Source organism: Sturnira hondurensis, unplaced genomic scaffold (genome assembly GCF_014824575.4).
Source record: "Sturnira hondurensis isolate 20B ecotype Veracruz unplaced genomic scaffold, ASM1482457v3 Scaffold0006496, whole genome shotgun sequence".
Taxonomy (NCBI): Eukaryota; Metazoa; Chordata; class Mammalia; order Chiroptera; family Phyllostomidae; genus Sturnira; species Sturnira hondurensis.
This window is the reverse complement of record NW_028079127.1, coordinates 6373042-6381853: the sequence shown is the minus strand read 5'-3', so window position 1 is coordinate 6381853 and position 8812 is coordinate 6373042. Positions and strand designations below refer to the sequence as shown.

At 46.8% G+C, this 8812-nt stretch overlaps 1 protein-coding gene across 1 annotated transcript; it reads right to left on the bottom strand.

Moving 5' to 3' along the window:
• Positions 1 to 1699: 1699 nt before the first annotated feature.
• On the bottom strand, positions 1700 to 6649 carry PHLDA1 (pleckstrin homology like domain family A member 1). Its single transcript, XM_037049417.1, has 2 exons — positions 5491 to 6649; positions 1700 to 5068 (listed from the first exon to the last, which is right to left on the bottom strand). Exon 1 carries the CDS (start codon positions 6647 to 6649, stop codon positions 5525 to 5527), a length of 1125 nt encoding a protein of 374 aa, XP_036905312.1. The 3' UTR covers positions 1700 to 5068; positions 5491 to 5524.
• Between the last annotated feature and the right edge of the window lie 2163 nt (positions 6650 to 8812).

The following is an 8812-nucleotide window of genomic DNA, read 5'->3' as shown; positions in this document are numbered from 1 at the left end:
GGATGGACCTGGAGCCTGAACCCATGTACTCTCATGCTCACATCCTGGCTGTCACCAACCGTGCTTTGTCGCCTGCTGCAAACCCCATGTCACGCTGGACCCCTGAAGTCCCCTCACAATGGCAGTAAGCCGTCTTCTCAGACTTCATTTCTTCTTTTTAAAAAAACAAAGATATTGCCTAAAACAGTAGAGTACTAAAGCTGACAATGTAAGACTATGCTAAGGGATAAAAAACGGCCTTCGACTTTTCTATCTTAAACCTTTTGAGATTTAAAGGTTTTTAATGCCAATGGAGATTTTAAAAGTTATGCTATTTTCCTTTAAAGGATCAAGTCTCTCTTTTGCTCTCGTCATAAAACAGGAAGCTTTATAAATATCTGATTGAAGAATGATTCTCTTAAAGTCAAGGCTTTACCCTCTTGAGAGACCCAGAAGGACCAGGCCCCAGGTGGCAAACACAAGGCCCACCGGCCAGTCCTGCCCTCCACCTTGTTTTACCCTTATTTCTACCCTGCGGCAGTGCCGAGCTCTCTCGCTTAACACTTAAGGAGTACTTACATCTACACAGTCCTAAAATTACCTTGGGCCCTTTGAAGGCACCCGTGAGGCTGATGTGGCCCCTGGTTAAAATGAGTCCGATGCCCCTGGACTAGGTTCTGCTGGGACTCAAGAGGGAGTTGCCTTCAAGCCAGTTACTAAACACCATTTCTCATCATCTGGGGCATTGTGGAAACTTCCACTCAAATTCATCAGCATGAGGGAATTATTTCACCAAAAGATCTGAGTGAATTTTTATGCCATATTCAAGAGGCCCAGGTAATGTTTTTAAAAATAAGTTTCCAACCTCAAAAATGATGTTTTTCTTCCCAGAATGGCCACGGGCCTTACGACAGAGAAGCCCTCTAGAACCTCTCTGCCACGGGGACGCTGGTGCCTGTGCCCGCTGGTGCCTGTGCCCGCTGGTGCCTGTGCCCGCTGGTGCCTGTGCCCGCTGACAAGGCTTCCACAAGGTCTGCAGATCGGTCATCTCAGTCAGTACTTTATTGGAAATGGAATGCATCTTTAAAATACGAAAAATATATCACAGCTATCCAAATCATCCAAGAGGCATATTTACACAAATTATGACCACACTTAAGTCCACCAATGTGATAGTAAAGCATTTGGTACATGGTGACTCGTTTTTCAGAAGCTGGCATTGGAATACTCTGAAACTATGCAGAAAGCTGACAGTGGAATGCAACAATCATTTTATCTTTCTTCCCCAAATTGACACAGTGATTTGGGAGGACCCCCTATTGCTAAGATCCTCTTCCTCGTGACTCAGCTGATCACCAGCAGACCAGCTGCAGAGCAGAGGGGAGCAGGGCTCTCCAGCTTTTCTTACGCAGATGCTTCCACAGACTCAGAGTCGTGCTTCCTCCACTGGACAGTAACGCCCTTTCGAAGCAAACCCTTCTGGCTGCTCTACTCTGTTCGGCAGGTACCCTGCTGTTCTCCCCCGCTACGCACATCTCAATGGGCTGTGTAACATGCGGATCAGAGAAGTCACCCTTCAAATTAGGTCCACGTTTTAGAAAGCAGTTCTTAAAAACCCATCCAACACAATCTCACAATTAATATATCTTAATTTGCTTTTGGTAAACTGGAATATTTCTCTTGAAAAAAATCACTGGTGGCTTCAATGCCAAGCCCTATAATTTTCGAATTGAAAGTTTATTCTGCTGAGAGCATTTTATTGGTAGAGCAAAAAGAAGTTCGTTTGACATTTAGGGAAACAGAGAAGAATGAATGCTCACAGGCCCTTCCTTGCCCTACGCAGCTCTAACAGGATTTTTTTAGTTCCACTCCAGTCTTAGACCCGATTCTAAACCCATCACTGAACATGACATTGTAAACACTCGGAGACAAGCCAAAAAGAAAAGTGATGTGTTTGAACTTCCACACTGGCAACAAACTTGTAGTGTCCGATTTAAAATGAGAAATCTTTAAGAGAAATAGGTAGACGAGGGCAGACAAAGAGTTAAAAAAAAAAGAACCTTTGAACTTAACCAGACTTCCTAACAGTGTCTACACATGAGGGAAAGTCTTTTAAGCAGCACGTTGGGTTTTTCTACCTCCAAGTGAGAAAAACATCAAGTAAAATTATAAAGTTGGTTCGATTTCTCTCCGAGCGAAATCCAGCTTCCTCTATGAGGGCAATGTTCGTTTTGAAAGGGCCCTTTATAGCCATTTAGTCTCCGACCTCAGCACTCCCTGCAGGGCCTACGCAGCCGTGCGGTTTCCGCTAAGAAAGTACGCCGCCGCTTCGTCCTGCTGGGAAACTGTTCCCAGTAATAGCTGTTCTCGGGAACCACAGGAAGGCAGAGGAAGCGCAGTGTGAGGCAAGAGAAAGCCCCTCCTGGGTGCTGGGGAGTTGCACATTGTTTCCCTCTTTCATTCATTTGTCCCAACAAGTAGTTAATTGAGCTCACTGTATACAAAGCTTGGTGCCAACACAAGTTCAAGGACAAAAGTTCAGGTGGGACATTCCTTTTAACTTTCCAACTTTTTACATTTTGTGTTTATTTAAGGAGTGGGTTTTCTGTTGGACCTGCCCTTTCCTTTTTCTTGAGTTGAAAGATGTACTTTTATCTTTTCTTCATGGAGGTGATTGGTTAGGACTTCGAATACCTTAGTGGCCTATACCATTTTTTTTATGGGTAGAAGATAACCACTGACACATGAAACGATTTGCATTTGTATTTTGTTGAGTGTAGTTGTTTCCTTGTTCTGGAAGAATTATTTAACCATAATAATGTCAAAGTTGTCAAACCACAGGAACCATCCTATTCCTCTCCTTTCTCATTTCTAAGGTTTTATAATTAAATGCTAAGAGACCTTCAAACTAGAGAGCCCACTCACAGGGTCAATTCAACATAAATATCGCAGCAGACCACGGCTGTGGAGAGACGAAACAAAGGGCCACAATTCTGGTGACCCCATGAAGAACCACAGACAATGTGGAAAAAAAAAACTTCCACCAGCCAGTACTTAGCCTATGTATAAGCTAACAACCTACAAGAACCTTAATTTTAAAAGTACTTGGCATAAGTTTTACCTTTTTTATAGCAATGAATTTGAAAGAAAAATCCTTCTATCGGGAAAAAAGCCGTGGCTTAACAGGGGTTATATATCCCACACATGTGAAACCTTCAGCCCAATGAGGCATTATTTAAAAAGGACAGCGGTGGTTCCAAAGAAACCAAACCGAACTTGCCTCAGCTCTGCAGATTTGGCTAAATTGCCTATCCTATTTACATACCCACATATATATGTGATTTTTGAAATCTTTGCAGCATGTGTTCACAACCATACCTTAAATAGCCACCGGAAGGAGACGTCCACTTAAGCTCTGCTTGTCATTTTCTCAAGTCTTCATGTGCCCTTGCCACTTTTTGGATTAGAGTTACAAGCTCAAAATTTTATCATTGCACTAAAAAATAATTTGACCACAATACTCCTTTCCAGATGAAGGAGTATCTCTAACATAAAATTCTGTTTTCCTTTCTTGGCTACATTAACTTAGCAGGGGCCTAATACTGACCTGCCCAATCTGGATGCTGGAAAAATGACTGATCAAGACTCTGTGAAAAAGATCATGGAAAACAGGGACCCATGAGGAAAGCCATGCAGATAGGAAGTGATTTTCAGCCCCTGGGGGATTTTTTATCATCTACAGCACATTTTAAACTCAAGTAGCATCTGCCCTTGAGGATTTTGACCAATCTTTTGACTTAGCACAGAAGAGGGTTTGTTTTACCTTTAAAGGCACATCCCCCCATGCCCAACCCCTCTTGAACAAGTGGCTGCTAAAACAAGACCGGGGTTGTTTCCCTACTGAAAATCCAGTGTTTATCCACTCCTTTCTTTTTCTATTTCTGAGTTTAGTTAACCTAACAACAAAACACATAACCCTCTAATTTTTCCACAGAGCAATAGAAAGCAAAACAGTTGGTTTCTCTGAACAACGTTATTTTCAGTAAGAAAACAAAAAGTTATGACTCTTAGTCCTTTGAAATAATTACAAACTGTCATTTTAAACTCTAAGATTCTAGAGTGTGCTGCTAGAATAAAGCAAGAAAATGCGGTTCAAGTAAAGTGCACACAGCCCTTGAAGAAGGGTAATCCCTACTGTGGACAGAACACAAAAATGTTCTCTCAAACAAGTTGAATGATTCCCTTTTCCTTCATTATGCTTTTTGAAATGAAACACGGAATGCATTTACACTCAGCAACCAGAGAAACGTCCTTATTAAACCCTTCACAGATAACATAAGTGAGGCTCTGTCCCTACAGTAGACCCAGCCCTACCACACGTTCAAGATCACCTTGCCATCAGTTGGGTTATGTTTTAAGGATTTCGAATTAGACATCATTACTACTGATTTCCTTTTAGAAAAACATTTAGATTTTCATAATTACACAATTCTGAACATTTCCCTTCTTTAAACTTCTACACAACAGATATATCTAAGGGGAAGAAATCTCAAAAAAAAGTTATATTGTAGAGTTTAATTTCAACCACCTGGCGTAACAACAGAAGTGTCAGACGTTCTGAAAATGCCCTAGGAATAATGAATTAATGAATCCTTAGTGTTTTCCCCTACTCCGCCCTTTCTTCTTTTCCAAGATTAGAACTTACTAGGGAATAGGTTTTTGGAAATAAAATCCCTTTTTGGGAAAACGGCCTACATTCAGAAATGTCTTAGAACAAGTATTTTTTAAAAAACTAATAAATAATCATAAATCAAAATACATTAAAATAAAATTACAGTACATCATTGCTCCTAGAAGGTCCACCAAAGTGGAATATCCTTTCAAAGGTTCATAAATAAAGCCTTCTGGACTGGAAATCATTTCCTGCATTGTGACGAAGAAGAGTATGCAGAAAGCGGAAGAGGAATCCCAAGTTATCAGTCTGGTAATGTCCAAACTACTTGATCTGGTGCGGAGCAGAGAGATTTGTTATCGATCCAAGTGAAGACAATGGAAAGGTGCTCGTCTCACTTCCTCAAGTCCTCAAAACCTGGAAAGAAAGGGCACGAAATGAAGTAGGTGGCTCAGATTCCTCCAAGACCCAGTTCTCTTCGGGCCAGTCAGGCAGACAAAGCGTGCTCGTTAAGACACCGAGGTCACGCTCTCAAGTGCTTGGACACCGAAAGGACCAGCGGTGTCGCGGGGGGTGCAGGAGCGGGCCAGGGTGGGCGGGGTGGCAGTGCACGAGGCCTCCCGGCCGGCCCGAGTTGCCCACCCTCCCCTCTCCGCCCCGCATCTCCTGGCTCCGGCTTGCTTCTCTTCTTTTCACCTACCCAGAAACTTGTTGTAACTTCTCATTTTTCCACCCAAGAGTCAAACCGGTGAACAAGCTTCCTACTCCTAACAGCCCCAAGCCCCAATCCTCCCCAATTCTCGAGTGACCCTCGGTAGCCAGAGGTGACGGGACCTTACCTTGTCATTTTTTCTTGCCCGGGTGCTGCCCCCTTCAGGCAGAGTTGGAGGTGCTGCGGAGAAGTCGGTGGCCGTGAGGCTGCGAGAGCGGTTGTTGGTGAGGGTGCGGTAGTTGATGCGGGTGTGGATGCGGGTGCGGGTGAGAGAGCGGATGCGCATACGCGTGGAGCGGCTGAGGCTTGGGTTGGGGCTGCGGCTGGGACTGGGACTGGGGCTGCGCCTGGGGCTGCGCCTGGGGCTGGGGTTGGGGATGTGGCTGCGGGGGCTGCTGCTGGACAAGGTGCTGCTGCTTCTGCCGCGTGGACTTGACCGCCAGGATTGCCTGACGATTCTTGTACTGCACCATCTGCAGCGTGATCTCGGCGTTCCAGCCCTGGTCCTGCGGGCACCGAAAGTCGATCTCCTTGCCCTCGGCCATCACCACAGTGAAGTACATATACTTGCCCTTGCGCTCTACGCAGTCCACGGTCTTCATGTTGGAAAAGTGCAATTCCTTGAGCTTGACCGGTGGCTCGAGGCTGGTCACGACGGGGCCTCCGGGTTGGGACGGTTCCGCTGGCCCCTGCCCAGGCTGTTGCTGTTGCTGGTGGTGTTGGTGTTGAAGCTGCTTGGGCGGAATGAGCAACAGCCCCTCCTCAGTGAGGATGCAGCACTTTTTCTTCCAGAGCTGCAGCAACCCATCGCTTCGCTTCTCCAACACACCCTCTTTCAGCGCCTTGCAGCCGCTGCTTTCCAACATCTTTCCGGCATATGGGGCGACGCCGCTCGGCTCGGCCTCTCCACTTCCAGCCGCCCGGGCTGGGGGCAGCAGCAGCAGATGCGCTCCGTCCTCGCCCCAGCGGTTTCCGCAGCCGCCCGCCCGGAGAGCACAGAAGAGGCTGACACGCAGGAAGCAGAGCGGCGGCGCCTCGGGGCCCGCGCAGAGGGGCAGCCGCGTCCTGATGCGCCACAAGGTCCGGGAGCTGCGATCCTCCGGGCCTTTGCCGTCCTCTTGCGAGCGCTCACTGAAGGGCACTGGCCGGGCCCCCTCGCGACGCTTTTGAATGGGCCATCCTCTCCACCCCCGAGTGACACCCAGCGGAAAAGGCGGCTCTTGGCGCCCGCACCGCGGGGAAAAGCCCAACTCTGAAAGGCGCTCCGCCGCCGGCGCACGCCTCATTAACTTGGGGCCTTTCCAAAGCCGGCCGCGTCCCCGCCCCCAGCGTCCCTCGCTCCGCCTCTCACCGCCCACTGGCTTCCGCGCTGCCTCCCAGGGACGGCTGCGGAGACTTGAGCGCTGGAAACTCCTCTCCTCCGCCAGACGCGATAAGTGAGGGTGTCCTAGCTGCCCAACAACCAATGCTGACGCCCAGAGGTCGTGGAGAGGCTAGCCTCACCGCCCCGCCTCTTCCTGGCCAGCGGGCAGTCGGCTCACAGCCTCAGAAAATAGAGATGGGGCTGCGAGGTGGGCACAGCTACCGGACAGTGCATAGAACGCCCGCCTCCCTCTTCGCCCTCAGGAACCAGCCCTGGGGACTCGCGCTGCGCTTGGGAATCCTGCAGAGCCAGCGTCCTGACCTGGGCGAGCGAGGAGGCTGGGGATGAGGCTAAAGGCCCGTGGAGTCCCGCGGAAGTGTGCCCTCCCCGGATGCTGTGTTAACATCTCAGTGCATAAAGACCGCGAGGACACGGTGTCTTGACACTCATATGCGCTCATGGTCCTTAACTAGGTCCTCCTGGAAGGGAGAGGGCGATTGTTAAAGCAATAGCGCTCCCGTCAGTCCCGTTTGGAAGGAGTAGAGGAAGGTGACCCACTTCAGGTGGGCCTTCTCTCGACCCGGAGCGCAGGCACTATCTATCTTCGGACAAGCTCTCCAGCCTCCTCCTAGATCCATCGGTAGAGTCTGCAATGTCTCACAACAGTAACTCAACTCTAACTACAAATCCAGGGCGTCCTGTGCGGAGAGAATCCCCACTCAAGGCACAGTTTACTTAGCCCTTCAAAGGGCAGTTGGAGCTCTTTAAAAATGCCTACTGGGCCAGATCTCTATTTTGTAATATTTATCTGTGACGTGGGAAAGGTAACGCTGAACTTGCCCCTAGCTCTCTCCTACTCCCACATTCAATTTCTATAGAAATTCTGAGCATAAGCAATAAAGAGCATAACCTGAAACCAAACCTGCTGGTGGGGAAATTCATCCATTAAGTAAACAGAGGACCCCAACTACGTATTGATTTTGGGGGTATGAGAAAGAATCACACGAGGAAGAAATAAACCAGGGTTGGACAAGTCAGAGCTGGACAAGGTAAGAAGGAAGGCTGTGTGCCGCCTGTGCCAAGAAAGGAGAGTTTAGTTCATCTGCTAATTTCTTGCCCCTGGAACAAAGAACTCAGTATGGGAAGAAGTGAGAGATGAGCTTGAGTCAAATCCTTTGTACCATGATAAGAAATTCGGACTTAATCTCAAGGTAATTGAGAACAAAGTATAATTTTATTCTGATTATGAGACTGACACACTGCCTACTAAGCTAAGAGGACAGGCTTAAAATAAATTTTTTTAATTTTATTTATTTATCTTTAGAAGAGAGAGGGAGAGAAATATCAATGTACGGTTGCTTCTCGTGGGTCCCCTGCTGGGAACTGGCCTGTAACCCAGGCTTGTGCCCTGACTGGGAATCAAACCTTGATCATTTGGTTCACAGGCCTGTGCTCAATCCACTGAGCTACACCAGCCAGGGCCTTAAAGTATAATTTTAAAAGAGAAGGATTCTGAATCTTAATCTAAGGAACAATGTTGTAGCAAATGGGACAATTCCAGCACAATCCTGAGTCCCACTGAATTGCATTTGGCAGGTTCTCAGGACCTTCACGTTGCTAATGAATTAGCAGTCGTTTAAAGAAAAAGGCAATGATTAGAATTACATAAGTATTTTAGTAAGATTATGTGAAAAATATAAATTCTGTATACCAATAACAAACACTCACATCTCAAATATTCCTCACATCTCAGTTCTTCCCTCGCCTTTGTAGGACAAGTGGGCATTCCAGAGAATGTCTACATGACCAGCTGTTCATCTCCTTAACAGAATGCCATGAACTCATTTGGAAATGATACTTCCTTTAAGTGTGTAATTCAGAGTTCCTGAGGACAGGTGTATTTGGGAAAGTCATTTCATATGGAAACCCAAGCTGTTTTCTTAGGAGAAACTCAATATATTTAGTGTAGTCTTACCAGGATTCAACAAATGCATTCTATCTAAATTAATTCAGAATGTCTGAACAAGTACAATTTTCAAAATCACTTATTTTAACTAGAGACTTTAAAACTCAGAATTTCTTGTTG

Bases quoted from the DNA above. Each gene is read 5' to 3' on its own strand.
- PHLDA1 (XM_037049417.1), bottom strand. From the start codon at position 6,649: ATGAGGCGTGCGCCGGCGGCGGAGCGCCTTTCAGAGTTGGGCTTTTCC.